At 40.4% G+C, this 27,881-nt stretch overlaps 1 protein-coding gene across 1 annotated transcript in view; it reads left to right on the top strand.

Annotated features, from left to right (window-relative positions):
- The window catches only part of LOC128369408 (enhancer of polycomb homolog 1-like), a 31,805-nt gene extending 23,423 nt beyond the window's left edge, over positions 1-8,382 (top strand). Inside the window, 6 exon segments of the mRNA XM_053330446.1 lie at positions 250-398; positions 713-1,158; positions 4,736-4,857; positions 5,007-5,145; positions 6,531-6,915; positions 8,054-8,382. Of these exon segments, the coding sequence (XP_053186421.1) occupies positions 250-398; positions 713-1,158; positions 4,736-4,857; positions 5,007-5,145; positions 6,531-6,915; positions 8,054-8,126 (1,314 nt within the window). The 3' untranslated portion in view covers positions 8,127-8,382.
- The last annotated feature ends 19,499 nt before the right edge of the window (positions 8,383-27,881 follow it).

Here is a 27,881-nt window from a genome sequence, read left to right as displayed (position 1 = left end):
GAGGAAGGAAAGGAGGGAGGAAGGAAGGAAAGGAGGGAAATGGGAAGGAAAGGAGGGAGATGGGAAGGAAAGGAGGGAGATAGGAAGAAGGAAGGAAAGGAGGGAGATAGGAAGGAAAGGAGGGAGATAGGAAGAAGGAAGGAAAGGAGGGAGATAGGAAGAAGGAAGGAAAGGAGGGAGTCTTTTTCCCCCCCAGACAATATGATTAAAAGTGGGTAGAAGTTGAGCGTGTTTTTTGTGGGTGTCCAGGCTCGTCAGGATCGTGTGGGTAGCTGGCCGTGGTGCGCAGCCTGGGACGACGGTCTGGCCGAAACTCGCTATCGCTACAGTCTCACTACACTCACCGTGCCGCGGCGCTGCCTGGGAATGGCTCGACGCCGCGTGGGACGAGGCGGAAGGTCGGCTTCACATCCTCGTTTCTCTCAGATTTTGTTTGTTTGTCTTTTTTTCAAGGTTTTGGGTTTCTTTTTTTTTGCTTTTGTATTCAGAACATCTTTCCCTCTGTCTGCCTTTTTGTTTGTTATTGATTGTCAGGATCATCAGTGGAATACTTGATAATGAAAATAATAAATCGTGGCAGTCCTAGTATGAAAGCTTGATGCACAAACAGCTTATGAAAGACCCTGCCTCTGTAACAATACTTGACAAATGAAACCAGTTGATTCTGACAGTTCTGACCTCCGACCCCCCCCTCCCCCCTCTTCTCTCACAGGGTGCTGCTGGACAGAGCGTACACGGACTACGACGAAGTTTTCCACCGACTGGATCCAGAACTGCTCGACCTGCCTCTTCCACCCTCCCCTCTTCTTCTTCCTCCTACTCCTCCTACAACTACTTCACGCACGCCGGCCACCGACAAGTTTGCCAGTACCTCAGAAACAAATACCTCGGACGGAAGTTCCCACACCTTCAACTCCTCTCCTCTTTCCTCTTCCTCTCCCTCTTCCACGGACCTCAGTCAGATACTGTTGAATATAAAGTCGTGCCGATGGAGGCACTTTAGACCACGGACACTACCACTACACGAGCTGGACAATGCCCACCCTCTATTCAGGAGGCTGAGCCGAGGCCTGAAGCGGCCGGTCTCTGCCTCCGCAGCTGGAGGACAGCCCTCGCGACGCCCTGGGAGGGTTGTCCCAGCACCCCCACCCATCGCTGGTAAGTGGCTCCGCTGCTTTCAGACACACAGGTTGTGGATTCAGTTTGTCGGGGGGCTTTTTTTGTTTTGGTTTTGGCGGCTTCGGGTTGCAGATCACCGTTTCTGCTTTTGGTTATGATCCAACTTACCTCATAAAATATTTGTTGGGTAGAAGTAGGGATGCAAATGTCCAGAAACTTTCCATGGGATTATATGGGAATTAATGGGAATTAACTGGAAATTTGGGCAAATGTATACAAACTGTATACATAAATGCATGCAAACTAATGCAAGTTTTTTTTAAACAACATTTTGACTGATGTACTTGTGATTAGAACTTTAGTTATTCCGTTGAACAACAAAAACATCATTTGTTGATTACCCCCACCGCCCCCCCCCCCAAAAAAGTCCCATTCAAAATGTAAAGAAACCCCTTCCCACCCCAGTCCGATGTGATGGCGGAAAAGCACAGTGCATGTAAATCTGGTTGTTTTAACCAAGATTATTCCGTTAGATGGTTTTTTTCTAACTACATTTAAGCTCCCTGTTATAGGCCAACATGTAGTTTTGTACATTTCCACTTTATTTCCCATGGAAAGTTTCCAACTTAAAAAATTCCCAGAATTTCACAACCCTTTGAACAAGTCATACATACGCCCATCTGTGCACAACCCATTTGTCTTCTGTCTGTGAGTGTGTTTTTTAAAGGGTAAGCCCCTGTGTTATTGTCTTAGTTATTTTAAGTTTTGCTTTCATTCGTCCTGCTGTTCAGATATCCCCTACTTTAGATTCCTTCCATCACTCCTCTACTATGGAGAGGAATTAAATTAGTTTTTGTCCACTGAAAAACAACCCTAAAAAGTCATTTGATAAATATAATGATAGTATTTTAGACATTTCCTTTCCTGGAAAATGTCTAAAATACTTTCCTGTAGAAAGTAATGCCTATGAAAACTATAAAGTAATTTGCATTATGGAGAGACTTGAATTGAGGTTGACTTGGTTTTATGTTTTTAGGTTTCGACATATTCTTGATGAGTAAAAAGAGTCTAAAATGTGTATTTTTGTTATTTGGGTGACTGAACTTCTCTAAGAGCTAATTAGCAACTATCTGTCCATTCATTAAATTATTCTAATTATACACTCATGTCACATTAGCTTCTTTTATTTCCCATTGTGTCTTTTTCCCTCTCCTTTTGTGATCATTGTTCAGTGCTTTATTTGCTGCGAGTGTTTTTAATTATAGGACCGGTCTCTCATCTCGTCCACCAGTTGCATTGTTCAAGTTTGAATATTTTTTTGTTTTTTTGGGTTGTTTTTTTTTTATCCAGCTGTTGCAGCTTGACATTCATGCTGCATCTCCTCCCCAGTCCACAAGGGTTCAATTAAAAACTGGGTTTGACAAATGAATTCATGAGATGCACAGGAGTTGTTTTGGACGGTGATGTGTGGATGAGGATTGAAGAGGTTGTGCGGTGTTGAATACAAACTAAATGCCACCGCTCCCTGGTGGTGTTACCGCGACGACAGGCAGGCAGGCAGGTGGTCAATCGGTGTCTCAAAGCCTTCAGGAGTAGTATACAGGTGGAAAACTAATGAATCTACTTTTCTCCTGCAAAAACTGTGATCTTAGTCTGCTTGAGTTTAATCTTGGTGAGTTTTTTTTTTTTGTGTCAGATACCAAAAAGATGCTGCTGGTGTAATGTTGAGTTTTAATGCTGCACATTAGCTGTCTGCAGCCTTCGGAGAGCCTGAGGCTAAAAGAAGCGTGAATAAATGGTTGTAGATTTTTTTATATAAACGAGACGTCAGATTTGCACGATAAGACTGTTAAGTGCTTTCCAGATGGGACGAGCTATGATTCAAAACTAAATAATCAACAGAAAACTTTTGGTTGCAGCTTAATAATCAGATTTCTTCTTTTTTTATAAATATATTTTTGATCCCAGGCTGGAATATTTAACTCTACTGTGAACGCAGAGTTGTTTGAAGTGCTTTTTCAGAGTGCTAATCAGCAAGAACTAACATTTGGTATCACTTTTTGGTAAGTTGGTAAAAAGGAAACGGCCTCGTCATGGCTTGTCCAGGCCTGACACACTCACATTCATTTTCATAGTCTGACTACAGGCTTCATATCTGTGTTGAAATACTGATACTCACAGAGCCTTAAAGAGTGGAGCAAATGAGTCACAATTGGGAAGCTGACAAACATACAAGTTGTGTTTTTTAATAATTTTCTTTTGGACATTTTTAAAAACACGTATCATCAGTCAGCACAGTCTGATCTAACAGTGAGGAGACTATCAGAGGGTTGATGTTGTGCTAAGCCTCCTTATCAATAGTAGGCAGTACTGGTTGGGCGTTGGTTGCTTGGTTTAGATGTTTTTGTGTCTTTGCGTGACTGTATGAATTTATCAAGCAGCTGTACAAATCACCAAATGTTGAAAGGAAACTATCAAAAAATGGTTGGAAACTTTGAAACATGACTTCACCCCGAAAAGCAATCAGAAAACAAATATTTAGGACTGTTATGTATTATTGAGGGACCTCTTTAGTGGTGTGTGTGTGTGTGTGTGTGTGTGTAGGAGAAACTGGATTTGTGGATCAGCGATGAGATTTTGTGTGAAGTAAAGCTTTTTCTGGGATTTAATATGAGGCGGATGTTCTATTATAAGCGCCTGGAGTTGCCAAAAATTGCAAGCAGGTGTGGCCAAATCAGTCTGACAATAAGAGCCAAAAAATAGACACACACACACACATGAAAGACCCTCGTCACATCACACACACACACCATTGAAGGTCGTGTATAATGGCTCAACGTGTCATCCAACCCTCCTTTTGACCCTCGTCCCGGCTTTGCTTGATCGCCAGTCGAACACATCTGTCATGTCTCTCTGTCGTAGAAGAGAGAAGATGCATTTTGGTGTTTTTTGGGGGGGAAAAAATCCAGTTTGGATCTTGAAGAAATATGTTAACCCTTACATACTGCTCATTTTTTACATTTGAGAGAAGAAAAAAAACATTAAAAACTTTTCTTTTAGCCAGAAATTTGACATCTTATCCCAGAATATTTAAAAAAACAAATACAGCAGATACACTAAATTGTGTATAGAGACTAATTAACAGGAGATACCAGTGTTTCCTATTAATTATATAAACTGTGGCGGCCCACCATAGTCTTAATTTGTGCCACCACAGTTTCATAGTGAGCTAAACATGTCTGTACTAAAGCACAAAATTGTTTAGAATACACATTTTTTATGTTTTATTGATATAACCTCTGCACCAGAATGATGCATTTGACTTAAAAATTTGCCCCTAGAGGGTCTGACTCAGGTCCAACCACCATAGTCTCTCAAAACTCTGTGGGAAACACTGGAGATACTGAGTAATGACTCAATACGATCAGTATGTAAGGGTTAAATGTACAAAAACTAAGTTAATCTGAGGCAGTGTGTGTGTATCTTAAAATTGAAAGAACCTGATATGAAGCTGTATTTAAAAGAAAACAAACAACTGTATATTTCCCACTTTGTAACAAACTTTGTCTCTGTCTCTCTCTCTGTCTCTGTCTCTGTCTCCCTCTCTCTCTCTCAGCTTTCACAGCCGAACAGTACCAGCAGCATCAGGAGCAGCTGGCTCTGATGCAGAAACAGCAGCTGGAGCAAATCCAGCTCCAACAGCAAGCCAACAGCACCGCCACTGCCAACAGCACACAGGTCAGCCTCCTGCCGGGTTAAAGCCGCCGGCAAACAGCTCAGCCTCTTCCAGTTCACTGCTCTCCTTTTTGCCATATTAGTTGTTTCTTTACCTCCTTTACTTAAGTTTCCCTCTCTCTCTCTCTCTCTTTCTCTCTTTCTGGCGACAGGGCCTGGCGAACACGTTGGACCAGAGCAGCGCACAGTTCGCTGCCTCGGCCGTCGTCACCGCCGACCAACTACTGGCTCTCCAATCAAAGGAGGAGCTAGGCCTGGGAGGCGGAGTCAATGGTGTCCTCTCCCCCTCAGGTACGGCAAAACCCCCCAACCCAACCCCCTCCTCTAAAAAGAGAAGATAAGATATTCCTTTGTTAGTCCCGCAGAGGGGAAATGAGTAAAAGTAGAAGAACAAATAAGTATACAAGCAATAAAACAGACAATAGTAGTAAAGAATTGTCTTAGTGTAATTTATATTTTTTACTTTGTTCATCATGTTGCTTGGATTTGTATATTTTTTTTGTTTTAAGTAATTCCTAATGATGTCTTTTATTTTGGAAAAATAATACAACTGCACTTTTGTTATAAAACAACTAAAAAGCACTCCACGTTTCAAGTGCACTTCACCCGAAATGTTCCAACTGAGTGACATTGAACAGAGAAATCAAACAATGATGGTAAACTAATTAGAGTCCTAAAAACAAACTAATGGACCGCACAAACAAAAAGCAGACAGGACCCTCGATGCAAAAGTGACATTTATTCAAGATGATTATGCAGATGGAAACGGTGCACTAAGGATTTGTCCTTTTATCTTTTAATAGAACAGTTTTCACTAGTTTTAACTATAATTTTCATTATGCATGAACTCTCTGATGAATATGTAAATAAACTGAGCTCATAAAAGACATTTCTACCTTCAGCACACATTGAGGTGACGTCTGTTAAACCTGAGCTCTCACACACACGATCAACAGGCTCCTTTTGAATATGTTTAAGATGCTTTTTAAGGCTGAGCGATATAGACAGAATTAAATATCATGATATTTCTGACCAAATACCTCTATCAATGTTTTGCTTATATTGTTGGGATGACTGTCGGTGCTTCCACAAAATATTTACACAATATTTTATGATAAATAATTATCAGTAATGTGTTTGTAATGTGGCTAAAGGCAGATAATAGAACAGTTTAAGTTCAGAAACTGAGTTTTGCACATACAGCGAAAAGAGAAAACTTAAATACATAATGCAACAAAAGTAATACATGCATCTTTTAGATTAAGAAAATAACACAATAATAAAAGAGACACTTAAACATTTAAGAATAAAGATTTACAGACCAATATAAACTTAATATATAAACTCAGTTTAATGTAATGCATCCTTTTAAAACCAGGAAAAGACTACACTCAAGCCATATCCCAATATTAAAAGTCTAAGACGATATTGATATATTTTGGATATAATATTGATATATTGCTCTGTCCTAATGTTTTTTATTTACTTGAGTTGTGGTGTTTTAATTTGCCTGTTAGTGTCATTTTAATGCTTCAGGTTTCCACTTAAATGAGTTTAATTAAAGAACAGTTAATAATAAAAATCCTTCCATCTCCAAATCTCAAACCCCCACCCCTGTAACCACCCAACCCCCTCCCCCACCACCCACCTCTTTGACCCCTCCCCTCCCCCCTCAGGTGTCTACAAGGGCTTGCACCTCTCGAGCACAGTGTCCCCATCCCCCGCTACCACGGCCCCCTCCACCACCGCCCCGAGCCACGCCTCGCTCCACCCGTGCACCACCACCACCAGCTCCACCAGTAACAACAACGGCACCGCCCACCCCGCCAACACCACTACCACTAACACCGCCACCACTCAGGTCCTGCTGGGGAACAACAACAACAACAACAGCCTCCGTCTGGGCGTCCCCACCGGCAAGCGCGTCCACGCCCCGCGGACGCTGAGCTCCACCATGTCGACATCCGCCTTAAAGCTCGCCCACGCAGCCGCCGCAACCGCCAACTGTCAGAAGCCCAAGGTCACCGCGGCAACGGCATCGCCGCTCGACATCGTGCCCAGGTGAGACAAAAAGGTGCCAACAGGTGTGAAGATGCGATGAAGGAGTAAAAATTATTAGAGAGGAAAACATCAGTTATTCTGGTTAAATATTACAAATATGACGTGTATTTGGGCCGTATGTATTAAAAATAAATAAATAATACTCATCTGGAGGAAGGGGGGTTGATATTTTTTAGAAAAAAACTCTGAATTACTGAGATTAAAGTCATTATACCATTATTAGTTTATCATTGTGCTTTTATTCTGAAATCCAGCTGCACCAGATACTAAATATCATCTTAGAGGACAAAGGAAAAACCTCAAGAATATTAGAGTGGAAATGACTTATTCTAGATAAAATATTAGAAACACTACATGTATCTGTGTTGGAAAAGATGTGTTCAGCACTTTATACTGTTAATAGTTTATTATTGTGATCTAAATCCAAATCATCTTTAAGTGGAAGAGAAAGTGTTGTAAATGAGTGTCTTCTCTTTCTAAATGTCTATTTTTTGGCATAATACAATTTTTAAGGCTGTTTTTTTCCATTACAGATTTTCAGGTTTTGAATTATATCATAAAAAGTTATGTGATCTAATGTGATTTTAAAATAGAAAGTACATTGATATTGTCTTTCATAAGTTTTATTCTGATTTTAAATGCTCCATTATAATATACTATATATCATTTATTGACTTAATTAAATCAGTAGAGGGAAGAACAGCAGCAGTAACTTCTTGTAGTAAATGTTTAGTTTGTTAGTTTATGTCGGTGGAGGAGGCACTTGTTCCTTTTTGAGTTGCTAGCTATTGGTGTAAGAAGGGTTGCTAACAGGTATCGTTTGATGGGAGACGTTTGGATACTACTTTGGTATTGATTTATTTGGGTCCATTACCGAGCCTTAATTTCTTAAATGCATATAAAAAGGTTGGTTGCCTTTTTTATTTAATTGTGTGTATTGAAAACATCCCAGTCTGTGAAAAGTGGAAATGTTAAAAACAGGAACCTTTTTAAAAACCTCAGATAATGAATAAATGTTCCTGCGGTGGAAATTAAAAAAAAAAAAAAAAAAGGGTCGTCTGTATGTTAATGAAGATGATTGAAATAATTACCGCCTCATGCTGACTTTGTGTCTTTTTGTGTCTTCTTTGGTCTGCAGGGAGAATCATGAACAAGACAAGCCAGCACTGAACAGTCTATCAGAGAACACAATGGCCATGGAAGTTACGTAGCCTCCTTGAACGCAGCACGGGGGAAACGTAACTCCTCCTTTTTTGTTTTGTTTTGTTTTGTTTTGTTTTGTTTTTTTGTTTTTTTTTTAGGTGCTATGCATCGTTTGTTAGTCGTGAATGCAAGTGGTGGCGGAATGAGCACGGCAAGGCTGGGTTTCCATGGCAACTGTTTTGGGACTTAATTGCAATGCTCGTCTCGTACAATTTTTTCCCCCTCCTCCCCTCTCACTCCCCTCTTCTCCCCCCCACTGCCCCCCGCCCCCCCCCCCCACCCGTATTTCCCTATTTGTTACTGTTAATAAGAGATCGTCTGTAAATTCTTAATATGGCAATTATATGTACAGTACTGCATATTTGTAATACCCCCCCGCCCCCCTCCCACCTCCTCCTCCTACTTCTCCTCCCTCCTTACCCCCCTCCAATCACCCCCTACCCCCCACCCCTCCACCCCCCCACACCCCCTTGTTCTTGTATATAACATTACTTGAATACAGAATTGTTCATTTGTGATGTTTTGCACTCGAGATATAAAAGAAAGAAAAAGAGAAAAAAAAAAAACGACATAAAGAAAATCAAAATTAAAAAGAGAAAACGACAAACTGCAACTGGTGCGAGTATGAGGTGTGAAAGTTGTACCACAGAAAAAACGATGTATGTCATCATCATGCATGGTGAGGAACCTGCTGTTTGATCTATTTATTGTGCCGTGTTTACAAAGGGTTTTTTTTTTTTTTTAGTTAAATTTTCTCCCTTTTTTTTCCTCAGTTTTTTAAAAAAAAGCATTTTTTAAACATTTTTTTATACACTGTACCCCTCACTGGTTCCCCGTGCTGTAGTCAGTGTTAAGCTAGATTTTTAAAAACAAGAACTCTATGTAATTTTTTTTTTTTTTTTGGGATGTTGTGAACATGGCCGGGAGCTCGCCTCATTTTTAATTTCAAATTTTTATTTTTTTTTTTAAATTTCCCCTATTTTTTTAAAATTTTATTTTGAAATTTTTTTTAATCGTTTTTGCTCCATTGGGCGTTCTTCCAAACTGTTCCCGGTGTGTATGTGTGTGTCATGTTGAATCCGTGATGGAGACATACATTCATACAGATTGAAGCGCAGGGCAAATATAATAGAATAAGAAGAAGAAGAAAAAGAAAAAGACGAATAAGAAGAAGAGACGAAAGGTGTGTGAATTTGTTAGTTTGTAGGCATCAGTTTGTCAGTGGGTTCAAATCAGTTTCCACAAAGCTCTTCCATACATATATTATTATTCCTGAGACAAGTAACAAAACAATGGGGATGAAGACTCTTTCCCAGAAGACTTTGCTGCTTCTGACTTATCTAAGCACTATATAATTTGTTTTTAATTGATTGATTTTTGCTGCTTTTGTATGATTTTTTTTTGGCGTCTGGTTTGTATCAGACGGCCTCATTCACTTTGTTTTTTATTTTGGTTCTCTAAAAGATAATCCCCCCTCTCCTCTCACCCTCCACCACTTTATCATTTTCTAAAATAAATATTTTTATATCTCCCTCCCTTTTTTTTTAATTTAAATTTCCCTCACGAAAGACTTCATTCTTTTGTTACTTGTTGATCTAAAAAAAAAAAAAAAAAAAACTATAAGGGAGTTTAAAAATGAAAAAATGCAGTAACTGACATTTATTATCATTCCAGCTTTCTACATAATAAAGAAGAAAACATGTATTAATTGAAAATAATAAGAAGAATAATAATAATAATAATAAAAAGAAGACAGTTTTCTCTACTTTTAAAAACTCTCCAGAAGGCTGCGAGGCCATGAACCACAAGTTATCGGGTGCCTTCATTTGGGAAAAAAGAAAAAAGAAAAAAAACCTTGAACAAAAAAAAAAAGCTCTCTTCTGTGAAGAGTTTGGTACTGAACAAGGCTACTTGTAGTTTTTCTTTGTCTGTACCACAATCCCAATGCCCATTCCAGTGGCCCAGCTGATTCATGAGTATATTTTTTCTTTTGTTTTTTTTTTTGTTGGTTTTTTTGTAGACCCTTCCACCACACACACATGGGAAAGACTAAGAATCCTCTTGAATTGTCACAAAATGAAATAAAAATCCAGGGCATTATGTGTTTGGACCAGCATGTCTCGTTTTTTTATTTATTATTACCTCATTACATGACCGGGGGAACACATTTAAATCACATGACCGCCAACCAACCAACTTCAGCCATGAATATTAAGTCTCTGCCAACCAAGACTTATGTGTTTATTTTCAGGTAAGGACTTTATATAAGATAAAATACCTTTTTATTGTCACTGTACTTAAAATACAATGAAACTGCTAGTTCCCATCACAGTGGTATGATAACATACTAGTACATTCATTCAGCATCATGCACAATCAATTATGACCCCTCATAAACTATATAACAAAGGCAGGTAAGATTAAAAAAAAAAAGTGCTGCGAGTTGAATTTAACTTCCTGTCATTTTGAAATCTTTCTTGCTTAACCTTCGTGTCGTCCTCTGGGTCAAATTGACCCCGTCTGTTTTGACTGTTCCTCCCTTCCTTCTTTCCTTCCTTCCTTCCATCTGTCCTTCCTCCATCTCTCTTTCTTTCCTTCCTTCCTTCCTCCCTTCCTCCCTCCCCCTTCTTTCTTTCCTTCCCCCCTCCCTACTTTCCTTCGTTCTTCCTCTCTTCCTTCCTTGACACGAGGACAACAGGAGGGTTAAAAATGGCAGCAAAACTGTGGTGGTTAAATATGAGGTGAATCACTTCCTGTGTAAACAAGTATCCACATTTAATCAACTTTAAAAGGCAGATTTCTTAATGAGTTTTCCCAATATCTATCTCGAAAGATGGAAAAATAACCACATTTCTGACTCTTGATGCTGTGCAGTTCCTTCTTGTTCACTTTAATGGTCATTCTTGTAGTCAGAAGTCAGTCATGTCCATTTTTAAACAGAGCAGCAGCGGTGTCAGTGTTTCTGATGATCCTGCACTTCATAACTATTATACTCCATTTCCATTTCTACCATCATCTTTTACTTTTTCACAGTCAGTAATTACACAGATGTAGTAGAGCAAACTCTTATTTTCTATCTTCAGAGGCGGCTGCTGCACCTGTTGAGGATAATACTACAGTATATGTTCAGTGTTGGTAGTTTTTCAGTGGGGAAATATAATAATTTGGCATCTGCACAGGTCATTTATGTAATGTAAGTGATTTTATAAGGAGGGGAGGAAGTAGTTTAGGAAGTCTAATAGTAGTGTATGAGCACCAGAGCTTGAGTCCTGATATATAAAGTAAATGTGAAGTCTGCAAACAAGCTAGATTTTTATATTATGTGAATGGGCTTTTTAGGTCAAGACAATATCTCATACACAAGAAGAAGAAGAGATGCATCTGATGCCATAAACAGAATCAGACAAGAAATAAATGCAGTAATATTCATATAACATCAGATAAACATGAGCGTCACAAATCACAGCCTCAGTGGTTTATACACACTGGAAGAGAAGCACTGCACCAGTGAAATGTGACCTGAGTGATAAATCAGACACTGTAAGCTGAGTGAAGGTCTGCATGAGATGATCTGTTTAAAGGCACAATTATTTATTTGACCTGCTTCTCAGTCTGCAATCTTAACCCTCCTGTTGTCCTCGAGTCAAGGAAGGAATGGAGGGAGGAGGAAGGATGGAAGGGAGGAGGAAGAAGGAAGGATGGAAGGGAGGAAGAAGGAAGGGTGGGAGGACAGATGGAAGGAAGGAAGGGAGGGAAGAAGAAAGGAAGGAAAGGAGGAAGGAAGGAAGGAAGAAAGGGTGATGGAGGAAGGAAGAGAGGAAGGAAGGAACAGTCAAAACAGACGGGGTCGATTTGACCCGGGAGGACGACAGGAAGGTTAAACTCTCCTCTCCAAAACTGAGTTAAAACTAGTCATGAAGAACATGCTGTATTGTTTCTGCTCTGATTTAATAAATGACCCCAGAAAGATGCAGAAACTCAAATACTTCCACAAACAGGATTTAGTGTCCATATCTTTATCCAGAACACTTAAAAATGGTCACCACATCTTTTATCATTGGGGGAATTTGTGCTGAGGTTATTTCACCCAGCTGTTATTTCATCCAGCTGTTATTTCATCCAGCTGTTCTATGTTTAAAAAGCAGGCAGACTAACTAAATCTCCACCTCTGCAGGAGAAGTCTTTTGTCAGCAAGTATCACACATTTAACAGCTTTCTGCTCTTAATGTGAAAGTTGGCAGCAAAGCTTCGTCTTAGCAGCGTGTGTGTTTTTTTAATCATAGATAAAAGAAACCAAGAGGATAGGAAAGGAAGGAAGGACGGAGGAAGGAAGGAAGGAAGAAAGAGGGATGGAGGAAGGAAAGAAGGACGGGAGGAAAGAGAGAGACAAGGAGGGAGGACGGAAGGAAGGAAGGATCCTATATGTATTCCAATAATACATATACCCCTTTTCCACCAAGCTGGAGCCAGTGCTGGTTAGGAGCTAGTGCTAGAGCCAGTGCTCAGTTGGTGCTAATCCAAGCACCTCTTACAAACCTGTTGCTTTTCCACCAGCAAGGAGCCACGCGATTACATCACTGTATAACGTAGCCAGCACACGCCTTTGAAGCACTTCCATGATTCACCAGTGAGAGGCAGCAACATGGCGCCAGGCATCTAGCCTGCCGGAAACGAAGAAGAAGAAGGAGAAGAAGAAGAAGAAGAAGATAGCTCTGGCAAAAAAAATGATGAAAATAATCAACAAATCTTTAACCACCACGCTAGTCAGCTAATGAACGTTAACCTCGTTAGCTGGCTAATAAATGTTAACCCTGCTAGCCGGGTAATAAACGTTAGCACCGCCCCCAGTCCGCTAAAGTAATCGGTTCTTGCTTTAGACCAGCAAAGAGTTGGTGCTTGCTCTGGCTCCCGTTCTGAGTCTCGGGGCTGGAGCTTTGGCGGTGGAAAAGCAAAGAACCGGTGCTTAGTCAGGCTCTGGCTCCGAACCAGCACCAGCTCCAGCTCGGTGGAAAAGGGGTAATGGAGGTGTTTTGTGTGTTTATACTGTTACATCTCTTTATGCCTAATATGCACATTTTTATCAAACTTTTTAACCTTTAAACAGGCAACATGCACCAGGAGACACATACATACTTTTTTTTTTTTTAATACTCAATAGGGGCAACGCATCCTGTTGGAGATACAACTCCAAAATAGGTTCAAATGAGAAAACTAGTAACATCAAAGTAAATAAACTCCTGCTTCCTGTTTCAGGATGAATTTAGTGAACAGACTTTCAAAGTGAATTCACTTCAGAAACTTGTTTTTAAAGCTTTGTTCAAACCATAGATGAAGCTGTACGTAGGAGTAGAGAGTACAGGTCACCAGATAATTAAAGCCTATCAAATATATCATTATCACAGCTTTTATTGTAATGCATCAAACAGAAGCGCTGCCGTCCATAAATTTGAACCTCCATCTTTTCACAGAGCGTAACCTTGACTTTATTAAAGTTTAGAAAAACATAAATTTAGTCTAACTTTTCTCAGCATCTGAAAAATACCAGGGAGGAATACTGTAGCTTGTTTACCTGTGGCTCTTATTCACCAGAGTAAACACAAATTGGGTCGGATAAGAGATGGCATTTAAATGTAAATTCTACTTCTTAGAGGAGGGAGAGGGGCGAGTCGATAAGAGACGGGAAATAAATGAGCAGAGCGGAGAGAGCAACTCCTAGAGAGAGAGATTGTGTCCTCCGTGTGTCTGACTTGATCATATTTGGATATTTGCCTGTAATTGCTTCTACCGACGACAAAAAAAAGGCATGAAAAGGAGGAAAAAGTGTAAATGAGAAAAGTTTGAAGAGATACGAGAGAAGCTGATATAACTTTGCTTTGTGTACATCTAAAGGTGGAGAAGTAGTGCAAGACCCAAAACGTCTGAAGGTGATAAATCTGTCTTCAGTTTTAATGCAGCGATGCAGCAAAAAGGAATAAATGGATAAAACTGACTGGAGGTGTGTGTGTGTGTGTGTGTGTGTGTGTGTCTGTTGTCCTCGTCTGTTGTCCTCGAGTCAAGGAAGGAAGGGGGGAAGAAGGACAGAGGGAGGAAGGGAGGGAGGGAGAAAGGGAGGAAAGAAGGCTGGATGGGAGGAAAAGAAGGAAGGAGGGAGGGAGGGAGGGAGGGAGGGAGGAAAGGAAGGAAGGAGGGAGGGAGGAAAGGAAGGAAGGAGGGAGGGAGGAAGGGAGGAAAGAAGGAAGGAAAGAAGGATGGAAGGGAGGAAAGAAGGAAGGAGGGGAGGAAGGAAGGGAGTAAAAGAAGGAAGGAAGGACGGAGGGAGGGAGGAAAGAAGGATGAAAGGGAGGAAAGGAAGGGAGGAAAGGAAGGACAGAGAAAAGAAGGACGCAAGGAGGGAGGGAAGAAGGAAGGGCAGAAGGAAGGAAGAAAGGGGGAGGGAGGAAGGAAAGAAAGAAAGAAAGAGAGAAGGAAGGAAGGAAGGAAGGAAGGAAAGAGAGAAGAAGGAAAGAGAGAGAAGGAGGGAGGGAGGAAGGAAGGAAGGAGGGAGGAAAGAGAGAAGAAGGAAAGAAAGAGAGAAGGAGGGAGGGAGGAAGGAAGGAGCTGCAGAGCAAGAAGTTGAATGCATATTTTCCATTTGTGGGTAGAAATGTCAGAAATTCTGAAAAAAAGAGCAAATAAATTAGAGTTAGGGTTAAAATTGGTGTATATTTGGCGATTAAAACATAACATATCTGCACATCTGTTACTTAAACATCACCCAAACTTCCAATGAAGAGACAAAAGCATCAAATCTGTGTGGAGCGATGAGAACACTAGTGATTTCATGCCACCACCTGTTTCTCCTAATATCTATATTTCATTAATTGTTGGGTTTTTTGCAGGTTTTCTTAACATTTGGTTAAAAATTCTTCTATTTATCCGTCTTAGCATCTAGCTCAAAGCACAGTGTGTACTTACATATAGCATCTGGTTAGCATCTGGTTTCCATTTCTTTATGACGGTATGAGAAAAAATTCCATGCATCCAGATAAACCGTTATTGCAGAGTCAGCAGCTACTTCCTCAAACTCAAATATTTATGGAAAAAGAAAAAAAGAAAGAAAGAAAGAGGGGAAAGAGTTACATAGCTCTAAATGTTTGACTGAGAAATGATCTGAGAGATCATACCTCAACCTGAGACATTTAATAAGGTTTAACCCTCCTGTTGTCCTCGAGTCCAGGGAGGAAGAAGGAAGGAAGGGAGGAAAGGAGGAAGGAAAGAAGGAAGGGAGGGAGGAGGGAAGAAGGAAAGGAGGGAGGAAGGAAGGGAGAAGGGAGAGAGGAAAGAAGGAAGGAATGAAGAAGGGAAGGAAAGGAAAGAAGGACAGAAGGAAGGGAGGAAGGAAAGGAAAGAAGGAAGGAGGGAGGGAGGAGGGAGGGAGGAAAGAAGGGAGGAAGGAAAGAAGGACAGAAGTGAGGGAGGAAGAAGGAAGGAAGGAAGGGAAGGAGGGAGGGGGGAGGGAGGAAAGAAGGAAGGAGGGAAGGAAAGGAAAGGAAAGGAAAGAAGGACAGAAGGAAGGGAGGAAGGAAAGGAAAGAAGCAAGGGAGGAAGGACAGACTGAAGGAAGGAAGGGACGAAAGAAGGAGCAGTCAAAACAGACGGGGTCAATTTGACCCGGGAGGACGACACGAAGCTTAATAATATTCATTAAATCAAGCAGACTGAAGTTTTGAGTCGTATTCTCAGATTTCTACTGCTGACCACTGAGCAGGGTTTTGTGTTGAAGGATATTTAGACCAGCGTTGTTGTTGTTGTAGGTCAGACAATGATTTCTTGTTTACTGCCATGTTTCACCAGATGTTTTAGGATTCAGACTGAGTGTAAAACACAAGTGAAAAGCTTGTAATGGATCTGACCTTCAGACCTTCAGACCTGTAGACCTGTAGAGATGTAGAGGTGTAACAGCAGCTTTAGATAGAAACACAACTGAGGAAGTGTGTGTTATTATGTTATTGAGGTACAGAAGAGTAATAAGAGAGTTTAACCCTCCTCTTGTCCTCGAGTCAAGGAAGGAAGGGAGGAAGGAAGGAAAGGAAGGAAGGAAGCAAAGGAGGGATGAAGGAAGGAAAAAGGGAAGGAAGGAAGGAAATTAGGAAAGGAAGGAAGGAAGAAAGGTAGGAGGGAGGGAGGAAGGAAAGAGGGACACAGGAAAGAAGGAAGGTAATGGGGAGGAAAGAAAGAGATGAGGAGGGAGGAAGGAAAGAAGGAGGGAGGAGGGAAGGAAGGAAGAAAGGGGGATGGAGGAAGGAAACAAGGAAGGGAGGAAAGAGAGAGAGAGAGTGAGGAAGGAAGGAAGAAAGGGAGATGAAGGAAGGGAGGAAAGAGAGAAAGAGTGAGGAAGGACAGACGGAACGAAAGAAGGAAGGAAGGAAGGAAGGAAGGGAGGAAAGAAGGAACAGTCAAAAGAGACGCGGTCAATTTGACCCGGGAGGATGACAGGCAAAGTGCCAAAGCTCCATTTTCCTTTAACCCTTAAATACTAATCTTGTCCAAAAACTGTTAAAACACATCAGTGAGTGACATGCTATTTCAAAAAAGTTTATTTAGACTCAATCCTGTCGCCAGAAATACTCACTAGAGCACCAAATCCGGATTTATCCACAGCTGGAAATAGTCTGTAACAAATGCAACGATTTCCTCCTTTCTGAGTAACATTTGATAAAAACTACTGCTCCCAGCTGTTTTTATAGGAGATTACTGATCTTTTTTTTTTTTATAAATGAAACTATATATTTTGAGCTGTTTTTAAAGGCGGGTTTAGGATTGAGGGCATTGTAGAGGCTTTAAAGTATAGAAATGGACAGAAAGCTTTCTTCCCTTCCTTCATCCCCCTTTCTTTCTTCCTTCCTTCCCTCCCCCCTACCTTCCCCCTTCCTTCTTTCCTCTGTCCTTCTTTCCTTCCTTCCTTCCTCCCTCATTCCTTCTTTCTTCCTCCCTCCCTCCTTCCTTCTTTCTTCCCTCCCTCCTACCTTCCTCTGTCCTTCATTCCTTTCCTTCCATCCTTCCTTCCCTCCCTCCCTCCTTCCTTCTTTCTTCCCTCCCTCCTACCTTCCTCTGTCCTTCATTCCTTTCCTTCCTTCCTTCCTTCCCTCCCTCCCTCCTTCCTTCTTTCTTCCCTCCCTCCTACCTTCCTCTGTCCTTCCTTCCCTTCCTTCCCTTCCTTCCTTCCTTCTTTCCCTCTCTCCCTCCTTTCCTTCCTTCTTCCTCCCTTCCTCCCTCCCTTCCTTCCTCAATCCTTTCCTTCCTTCTTCCTCCCTTCCCTCCTTGACTCTAGGACAACATGAGGGTTAAAAAGGCAAAGGTTATTATTTTGTCATTACTTTGTAAAAACTTTTTTAATTTTTTTAAGTAAAATTTTTTTTTTGTTTTATACTTAAATTAAATTGTCACCACTGACTCAGATAGTTGTCAGTTGTATTGGCTGCTGCAGTAAATGAGAGTTGGCACCTTTTTAAAGAGAGGTTATTTTCTATATAGAGAGCAACAATCAAAGCGGAGGCCAGCGGAGTGATACAAAAGACGCTCTCACACCCCGGCCTCATTATCCGCGCGCTCTCGGCTCGCTCTTGGCTCGCTCGCATGTACATTAACTTAATCTTCCCCACAGCCACCATCGTATCTTCATCTACACTCGCTGCTTTCAATTACCGGGGAGAAGAAAAGCCTTAATGAACAGCAGACATGCTCAGTGGAGCCAGGGTCGGACTGGCAGGCTCATTAAAGGCTGATGAGTCAGAGGCCAAGCTAAGGGATTGATCAAGGTTGTGTGTAAATGTGTGACCGCTTTGTTCAGGTGAGCACGAGCCGCTCTGTTGTCTGTCCGCTATACGATCTGTTAGTGTTAGTGTAGCTTTAATCAAGAGCCTGAAACCCTTAAAGGTCTCAGCATGCTCCTTCTTTCCTCCTTCCGTCTGTCATTCCTCTCTCCCTCCTTCTCTCTCTCTTTCCTCCCTTCCTTCTGTCTGTCCTTCCTCCCTCCCTGATTCTCTCTCTCTTTCCTCCCTTCCTTCTTTCCTTCCTCCATCCCTCTTTCTTCCTTCCTTCCTTCTGTCCGTCCTTCTTCCCTCCCTCCTTCTTTTCTTCCTTCCTTCCTTCCTTCCATCTGTCTTTCCTCCCTCCCTCCTTCTCTCTTTCTTTCCTTCCTCTCTCTTTCCCCCCTTCCTCTCTCTTTCCTCCCTTCCTCCCTTCCTTCCTTCCTTCTTTCCTTCCTCCATCCCTCTTTCTTCCTTCCGTCTGCCCTCCCTCCTTCTCTTTCTTTCTTCCCCCCTACCTTCCTCCCTTCCTCTTTTTCTTTTTCCCTCCCTCCTTCCTTCCTCCTGTCCTTTCCTCCTTCCTTCCCCCCTCCTGTCCTTCCCTCCTTCCTTTCTCCGTCCTTTCATTCCTCCTTTCCGTCCTTCTTCCTCCCTTCCATCTTTCCTTCCTCCCTCTCTTCCTTCCTTCTTCCTTCCTTCCTTCCTTGACTCAAGGACAACAGGAGGGTTAAAGGAATGATGTGAGATGCCCACCAGCTCCCCAATCTCTCTCTCTAAGAAGAAGACGTCTCTCTTGTGTGTGACTCTGTATTTTTTGTCCAAATTGGGCTGACGGTGCACTTTTTGGACAGTTTCTTGTTAAAAGCAGTCGTGGTGTTTCGCTTGATTGTTCACACAAAAAATGGAAAGTAGTCGTAGTAGTTGTGTGAAGAACAGGGGTGGTGCTGGGGGGGGGCTGCTGACTGTTTTTCGTGGTGCTGGCGGCTTTGTTTCTTAATGACACTTTGATCTGATTGGCCCATTTTTGATGCGATGCATTTGATTAGTGTCTCATCCACGACAAGGTTTTTTTCCGTCAATCATTTTAACCTCCTGCGACTCTGCGTCCTCATATTGGGACTTTATATTTTGGCATTGCTGGATCTTAAACTTCATTCTGCTGAACTTTGACCCATTGCCCTTGTTCGTACTTTACCTTTTTTGTGCCACCTAGTGGTCGCTAAATCACATTACATTGTAAAAATCTGTGTAAAAATAATATGGCAGGCATATTCCCTAGTAAAAGTGGATCAGGTACAAAACTATATCCAATTTTATGGTTAAAACTTGTTTATTTATGCTCAATAATGTCTGTAGTTTGACATTGGGAGTCTATTATGCAAAGAGAAGGGGCAAATGTAAGGAAATAAATAGTTTTATACACTGGTGAATTAATTGTGTTATACAGTAAAATTAACTAATTGTCCCCATTGTACAGGACATTATTTTAATAATCCCAAATATCTAGGAGAAACTAAAAATGTATACATGCATAGAAACTTATGGGAATTAACAGGAAGTAACTGTAAATTTGGGGTAATTTATACGAACTGTATCAACTATATACAAACATAAATATATTTTGACTGGCATTTTGACTGATTTATTTGTGATCAGAACTTTAATTCTTTCATTGAACAACAAAAATATGAATGTTGAGTAAAATAAACATATCCCCTTTAACCCCTCCCCACCAAAAAAAGTCCCATGTGATGGAGGAATGCACAGTGCATGTCGAGGCCTCGTCAGATACAGAAACACTGCAGTAAAATCTATTAAACAGAGGCAGGATTTTACACGTCTGGATCATTTTTATCTTTTATCGTTAGTTGTGATGATCATTGATGATGCGTTCACCTAAAAGCATAATATAACAGGAATGTTAATTGGACAACTTTTATGTGACTCTTTTCTCTTTTCTGGTCTGCCAACCACTCAAAGTGCAGGAATGTGTGCCTTCACTTATTTGATTGTCTGACTTGTTGGATCTTGTTGGATTTTGCATGTCGCTGTCCGGCAGAAGTGAAAAAAGCCAGGCTGAACTTTTCCATCTGCGTTGATCGGTTGACTCAAACAGATGATGTCACTGTGTTTTTCCCATGTAGGGTTTACTGTTGTTCTGAATTTTGCCTTTGATGCACTTTGTTTGAAGCATATCGAGGTATTTAAGATGATGATGATGAAAGAGGAAACATCAGTAATCCTTTAGAGCAGGGGTGTCAAACTCATTTTCATTCAAGGACCACATACAGCCCAATTTGATCTCATGTGGGCCGGATCATTAAAAAGATGGAAGGAACGATGGAAGGAAAGAAGGAAAAAAGAAAGAAAGGGAGGAAGGAAGGAAAAAAGAAAGAAAGGGAGGGAGGAAGGAAAACAAGACAGGAAGGAAGGAAGGAAGGAAAAAAGAAAGAAAGAAAGAAAGGAAGGAAGGACAGATGGAAGGCAGGAAGGAAGGAAAAGAAGATGGGAAGGAAAGAAGGAAAAAAGAAAGAAAGAAAGGGAAGAAGGACAGATGGAAGAAAGGGAGGGAGGAAGGAAGGAAGGAAGGAAGGAAGGACAGATGGAAGGAAGGAAAACAGACAGGAAGAAAAGTGGGCCAGATTGGATACCTCGTCGGGCCGGTTCTGGCCCACGGGCCGCATGTTTGACACCCCTGCTTTAGAGCGAACTGGGCCATTGTGTCAGCAAATAAAACAATACCCTGAAGAGGACTTTTCAATTAAATTACAGCAGAAAATGGTTTATAATCATTTTAATAAAAAGTATAATTGGAAGAAGAGGAATAGGTATAATGTATTATTCAGCTTTTAAATGTGAGGCATGAAAACCGCAGCAGGAGATGAAATTGGGAATGAAAAGGTGAAAAGATGAGTGAAGGGTTGTATGAAAAGATGTGACAGGTAAAAGAAATACTAGAATAAATGAAGGTTGAGCCTGGAGGTAGAGTGAAGTCGTCTCAGCTGGTAGTCTTGTGTCAGACCGGTCTAAACTCCTTCAACATTGGGTCATGATTAATGCGTCTCCAGTCTCAAAATAAGACCGATGGATGCTTTGAAAAGTTACGATGTACCACTCGAGAGCATCATTATTCAGAGTATGACCGTAGGGCACATAAAGCCATTTTCCCCTAAATACACCGAAAGAGAGTACAAACTTAAAATCTGTCTCAGTGCGACCACAGAACAGGACTTCAATTACAAGTTTGTAGTTGGTGTCAGCAGAAAACATCCAAACAGCAGCTCTGTGGTGAGGGAATCCTAATTTCACAGACGCCCACGTGCTGCGGTTGGGTAGATCTCATACCACCCCCCCCCCCCTCCCAACCCCCCGTTTCCCTGGAGTGGAGCAAGATGAAGACAGGATTATTGGTTACGTGATTGTGTGTGTGTGAGGGAGGATGTGACAGAGAGGGTGAGGAAAGGAGATATTTTTATGTAAACTTGCTAAATGAACGTGTGAGAGATGAGAGACAGCGTGACTGTGTGAGAGAAAGAACATAATTCATGTTTGAGCTTGCTTAGTCAAAGTGTGTGTGTGTGTGTCTGTGTGTGTGTGTGTGTGTGTGTGTGTGTGTGTGTGTGTTATTGCTAGTCATTTTTGGAAGGACATTTTCTGTTACAGAAAGGATTATGGGATGTCAGGTTGTCCTCACTTCATCTCTGTAATGTTTGTTTTTTGTCTGTATTTTGTTACGAACACACACAAACACACACACACACGCACACGCACACCATTTTAAAAACATTACTTAAATGATAGATTGTTGAGTCATACCGGAAACAGAAAGAAAAATATCCATCATCACATCCATAATCGAGCATGACAGACCGATACTAGATTTTTTTTAAACCAATACTAATTACTTTTTGGGATTTTTAATATTTTTGAAACACATAACCTCCAAACAGCTGTGATGGATAGATAGATAGATAGATAGATGGATGGATAGATAGATAGATAGATAGATGGATAGATGGATAGATAGATAGATAGATAGATAGATAGATAGATAGATAGATAGATGGATGGATGGATGGATAGATAGATAGATAGACAGACGGATAGATAGATAGATAGATATTTATAAAGGGACCACGTACAATATTAAAAATAAAGGTTGCCATTAGGTTAAAGCTAATTTACATCTGCAGTCCCTTGGCAGATCACAAGTAAAACATAATAACAAAGAGCAATACATAACACACACACACACACACACACACACACAAGTCAAGTGTTGGCTGCAGTGAGATGTTTGAAACCAGTGGAGTGAAGGTTAGAACTCACAGATCCTGAGCTCAGAGAGAGTGTGTGAGATGTTTTGGTGCATCACGCTGCAACACTCCTTCCCTACTGGAGCAGCCTGTCTGATACGTGTTTCTCCTGAGATGAGTGTAAATGAAGCAGATCATGTGTTTTGTTTATTTTAACCACAACAGCATTTTTACAACCAGATGATCTGTAGGTTGAATAAAAGGATTTGGCTCATCTCTCTTCCTGGAGCCAGCTGCTAACTACATCCAGTTTACCATGTGTGTTGAATATGCAGAGACACCTTGGCAGGCACCAGCACTTTTTTGGTAGTGGGCATCAAAGCAGCATATTAGTAGCTTCATGATTCATGGGATTTTAATCCCAGAGGATTACATAATCCCACTTGTGTTCGGAGATAAAAGAATCCCTCAATTGAATTATTCCTCTGTGGAAACAGTGTGAAGTAGGAAGGCAACGGCAAGCGTGGAAAATCCTGTTTTAGCCCAAGTGTGTGTGTGTGTGTGTGTGTGTGTGTGTGTGTGTGTGTGTGTGTGTGTGTGTGTGTGTGTGTGTGTGTGTGTGTGTGTGTGTGTGTGTACTTTGAGGTTTTTAATATTAAGAAGCTCAGCAGATGTTCAACTGTCTGTAGTTAATTTAATATCTGGCACCACCTGGTGGTTGAATGAATGCTGTGCAGTCAGTTTTCAATATGAAACACAAATATAACAAATTCCTGTTTTAAAGCAAAAATATAACATTGCTGTATTTTGTTGCTGCAGGATTTTGAATCACACACTAGTATAAAATATTTCAACAGATCCACAGATTTGTATTTCTCATGAAAGGATTGAAAAGGTGAATTTTCTGTATCCAGTATGCATGTATTAGTCAATGTGTGATGTTGGTTTTCTTGATGTTTTGTTATGTTTGGAGTAAGTAATTCAGTCATCTCTTAAATATGTCCATAAGTTATCTATTAAGAACAATTATAATGAAACATCTGTCCTTCAATAACAACCGTAGCTGCATCAGAGCCGTAGACTAGAACTTAAATTTGATTTAATTTGCAAAAATGACTTGAAACTTGATTCGGACTCAATTTTTGACTTGTTTAATTCCCAAAATATGTCTATGTAAGAAAAATGGTAAAGTCCAAAAGCTGTGCCTCTTTTAGTTTTGAGAGATATCAGTTATAATATAAATACATTTGATTCATAGTGCTTTTCAACAATGTCTTGCATATGTTAAAAGGATCACTAAACCCACACACACATAATCTAAAGACTCACACTTATGAAGACTTCTGATTTTGCCTGAATTTCCTCCAAAGTCTTCAAAACTCACGACGTAAATCATTTCACTGGAACATACCAGGAGTGGAGACGAATCCGAATACAGTATTCAGAAAAGCTCAAATGTTGGGATTTTATGAGCGTTTATTTTTTTGTACAAATATCTTAAAAATGTGTTTTGAGGCGTGCAGGTCAGGACTCGTATAGCTCAGCGTCTCTTTGTGTGTCATGGCTGTTTAAATAGCTGCAGGTCTGTGTGTTCAAGCTTCGGCTGAGAGGTCAGAGCAGTTCTCCGTAGTCTGAGAGCTGGTGTGGTTGCAATATTACTTATTTTAATAAAAAAAATAATAATAATACATTTTATTTATAATGCGCTTTTACAAGTGCTCAAAGACACTTTACAGAGGACACAAAAAATATAGAACAAAGTGGAGTAAAAGGATAAAAAACAGTTTACAGGTTAAAAGCCAGTTTAAAAAGGTGTGTTTTTAGGAGTGATTTGAAGGTATGGGGGTCTGTACAGTCTCTGATGGGTTTGGGGAGTGAATTCCAGAGGGTGGGGGGGCGGCAGCGGAGAAGACTCTGTCCCCCCAAGTTCGGTGCTTGGTCCGAGGGGGTAGGGCAAGGAGATTTCCCTCTGAGGATCGGAGGGCACAGGAGGGGTGGGGGGGGTGGGGGTGTAATGGTGGAGCAGGTCTGTGAGGTAGGTGGGGGCCAGGTTGTTAAGTGATTTGTAGGTGAGCATTTCAACTGTCTTAAAATCAGAAGTTTAATAAAAACAACAAGAAACAAGAACATGACTGTTTCGCCTATTTCCACTTTTATTCAAATACAAATACTCTGATGAGCTCTCTGCACAAAAAATACACATTATTATTATTAATATTATAACTTAGTGTGAGGAAAGGCATGCTGTTGCTAGTAAATTTTAATCTTTATCCACTGAGGATGAAATAAAGCATCTAGTATCTCTTCAGTTTCTCAGTAACACTTCCACTGTCGTTCCTTTGAGAAACTGGTCGTTGTTTCAGAACAGCCACAGTCACGGTTTGTTAGATATCGAGCAAGTACACTGAAATATTTAACCCTTCTGTTGTCCTCGAGTCAAGGAAGGAAGTTAGGAAGGGAGGAAGAAGGAAGGAAAGCAGGGAGGGAGGGAGAAAGAAGGTAGGAAAGGAGGTAGGGAGAGAGGAAGGAGGGAGGGAAGGGAAGAAGGAAGGGAAGGAAAGAAGGTAGGAGGGAGGGAGGGAAGGAAGGAAGGAGGGAGGGAAGGAAAGAAGGACAGAAGGAAGGAAGGAAGGAAGGAAGGAAAGAAGGAACAGTCAAAACAGACGGGGTCAATTTGACCCGGAAGGACGACAGAAAGGTTAAAGGTTGGGTGTCTTGCTCAAATGAGACACAAGTTTTTACTTCCTCTTCTCTCTTTTTTGTTGTTTTTTAAGCTTTTATTGATGATTTGTATACTAGTAAAGTGTCTGTGATAGTCAGCTGCTGGTTCATGTGCAAGCTTTCATTGGATTTAAAAGATCATTATATAACAGAGCACTATACTATTTGAAGGGTTTTCTTAATCATTGATCAATCACATTATTCCAATGCGTTCTTCTGTTGAGCTATTAGAAATGTACAAATCCTTAAAATACAAGAAAACCTCAGCCAGTTGGTTTAGATAACTCAACTTTCCCCCTGAAACTTCACATAATTCAAAATGAAATGTGTTAAATATAAAATATGGTGTTTTTAAAAGGATTTTGTCATTTTATGTCTCGAAAAATGCTTTAAAAGTGTTTAAATATTGATGTTAGTCTCATAAAGGCTGAATATGATGTTCACATGATGGTTTCTGCTGTTCACAGTAACATGTAGTGGAGGAGACTCAAGAGTTCATAGTTACAAATGTTTGCTACTGACAATACATTCAAACAACCACAGTATCAAAAGGCCATTTCCTGTCAGAGAAATACAGAAAATAAAACACTAAATTATAAAGTATTTTAAAACAGATGTTACACAATTCCTCCATATTCACTGATGTGTGACTTAAACTTTAAACATACAGCATTAAAAATATTAAGTATTAAAAGAAACCCTCTTGTATGTGGCAGACAGGTACAAATAACAACCAAAAAAAAGTGAGATTTATAGATTACATCATCATGCACTGTCACTGAAATAAGTAAACATCTGTTTTAAGTATTACAAATTACACATTAAAATATACACAGTATTAAAACCTGTTTACTTCAATTTTGCAGAAAGATTCTTGAGATCAGTGAATCTCCTGTCGCGAAAGTTTTAAAGACAAATGTAATTAAATCAATGTTAAAATACATTTTTACTGCTACGCGGAGTCAGTCCCTGTATGGAGAACTCTGTCAGATGGTGAGTGATTAACCCTCCTGTTGTCCTCAGGTGAAGGAAGGAAGCAAGGAAGGATGGAAGGAAGTGAGGAAAGAAGTAGGGAAGGAGGGGAAGAACGAAGGAAAAATTAAAGAAAGAGGGAGGAAGGAAGGAAAGAAGGAACAGTCAAAACAGGCGGGGTCAATTTGACCCGGGGAGGACGACAGGAGGGTTAAAATGAAACGGAGTAACAAAAAAAACCCAAAAACGAGCAGTTCAGTTGGCAACGTCTGAAATCACAGAATAAATCAAGTAAGTAGTTGAATGTTGAATATTTATAGCAGCCTTTGAAACAGAGGTTACAAAAAACCACCTTCAGGCAGGATACTTAAGAAATTAAAGGACCAGTTCAACAAAACCACAAAAAAAAAAAAAAGGATTTTCCGACCTAATCATAACATTATTCATCCATGCGGACAGTTTCCATTTCATTTAGCGAGGTTTTCTATTATATTCTACTCAGATACGACTGCCAGCCAGCGTCCGTCTAACCAGTGAGGTAACGCTCGGAAACAATGTCCCAAGTACTGAAATTACTTAAGATAATTCACAGAGGTTACGGTCATCAATTTTCAGTGTTTCCACATTGAAAACCAATAACTGTTAAACTGTTTTTCATGTGATTTCTTGAGCTTCACAAGCCAAACTCCATTTACCTTCAATTTAATGGGGGAAATTAAACAAGACCAGGTCAAAACCTAGACTGTGTAGGGCCAATTTGTTCCAGGGATAGCCAATAATAGTGTCTATAATGTGAATTCCTGGATATTGAATGTTTATCTGCAGTTTTCTGTAGTGATCCCAGTAATATTTGTTAATAAAGTGTATTGAATTAGCATAGCAGATACTTCTGAGTTGTACATTTAGTCACAAGAACACTTATATCTTGGGATGTTTGATTTGAAAGAGAACTTTTTAATTCTCATTTTAACTATTTTAATTATGTGTCAACTTCCCCCTTGCTCTTTCATCTTGAGCTTCACAAGCCAAACTCCATTTACCTTCAATTTAATGGAGGAAATTAAACAAGACCAGGTCAAAACCTAGACTGTGTAGGGCCAATTTGTTCCAGGGAGAGCCAATAATACTGTCTATAATGTGAATTCCTGGATATTTAATGTTCATCTGTAGTGATCCCAGTAATATTTGTTATTAAAGTGTATTGAATTAGCATATCAGATACTTTCAAGTTGTAAAGTTGCAAGAACAATATTTTTCCACTTATATCTTTATGTGTTAACTTCCCCCTTGCTCTTTCATCTTGTTTTTCACTCTGTATTGAGCGTCAGAGTCAGAGTAGTTGCTATTTAGAGTTACTGTGCACTCTCCCAGATCCCTCTATGCACCTTTTTTCTGCCTCTTTTAGCAGTTACAGTCAAATAAAGCCGCACCTGCAGAGCAGCTGCCCCACAGCTACATGAGTCACATGTTTGATCTGCAAGACTCGTGTTTTAATGCTGTTATGATTGTGAAAATGTCAGAGGAATTAAATCTGCATTAAGCTGCTGTCCTCTGCTTTCATAATCTCTCGCTAATTTTATTTTGAAAGAGCAACGGAGCAATGGGGAAACGAGAGGCACACCTTCATCATTCACTCATTTACGGACAACCGGTGTCATCAGGCCAATCAAGCCAAACAAACTATCTGCATGACTAAGTGAGAAAATATGAATTTGTGGTTTCTGAGTGGACTGGCCCTTTTAAATTTCCAAATGAAAAGTAAGACTGTCAGTGTCACCTCAGATCCCAAAGCTCGGATCAGATCTTTGACAGTATAAATGCTACATGTATGACCAGAATCTGTACCAGAGGTTTTCAGACCACCCGTCTTCCCTTAACAATCTGAGCCCAGTTTACTGTTTATCGTTTTTACTTTTAGGCTCATTTGGCAGTTCCTGTTTGACATGTACCCACTGATGATCACTGGATTACTTTTATACTGACGACAAGTTAAAAAAGTGATAACTGTAGAGGCAGAAAAAGGGTT

This window comes from Scomber japonicus, chromosome 12 (assembly GCF_027409825.1).
Source record: "Scomber japonicus isolate fScoJap1 chromosome 12, fScoJap1.pri, whole genome shotgun sequence".
Classification (NCBI taxonomy): domain Eukaryota; kingdom Metazoa; phylum Chordata; class Actinopteri; order Scombriformes; family Scombridae; genus Scomber; species Scomber japonicus.
This window is presented reverse-complemented; position numbering and strand designations above follow the sequence as displayed.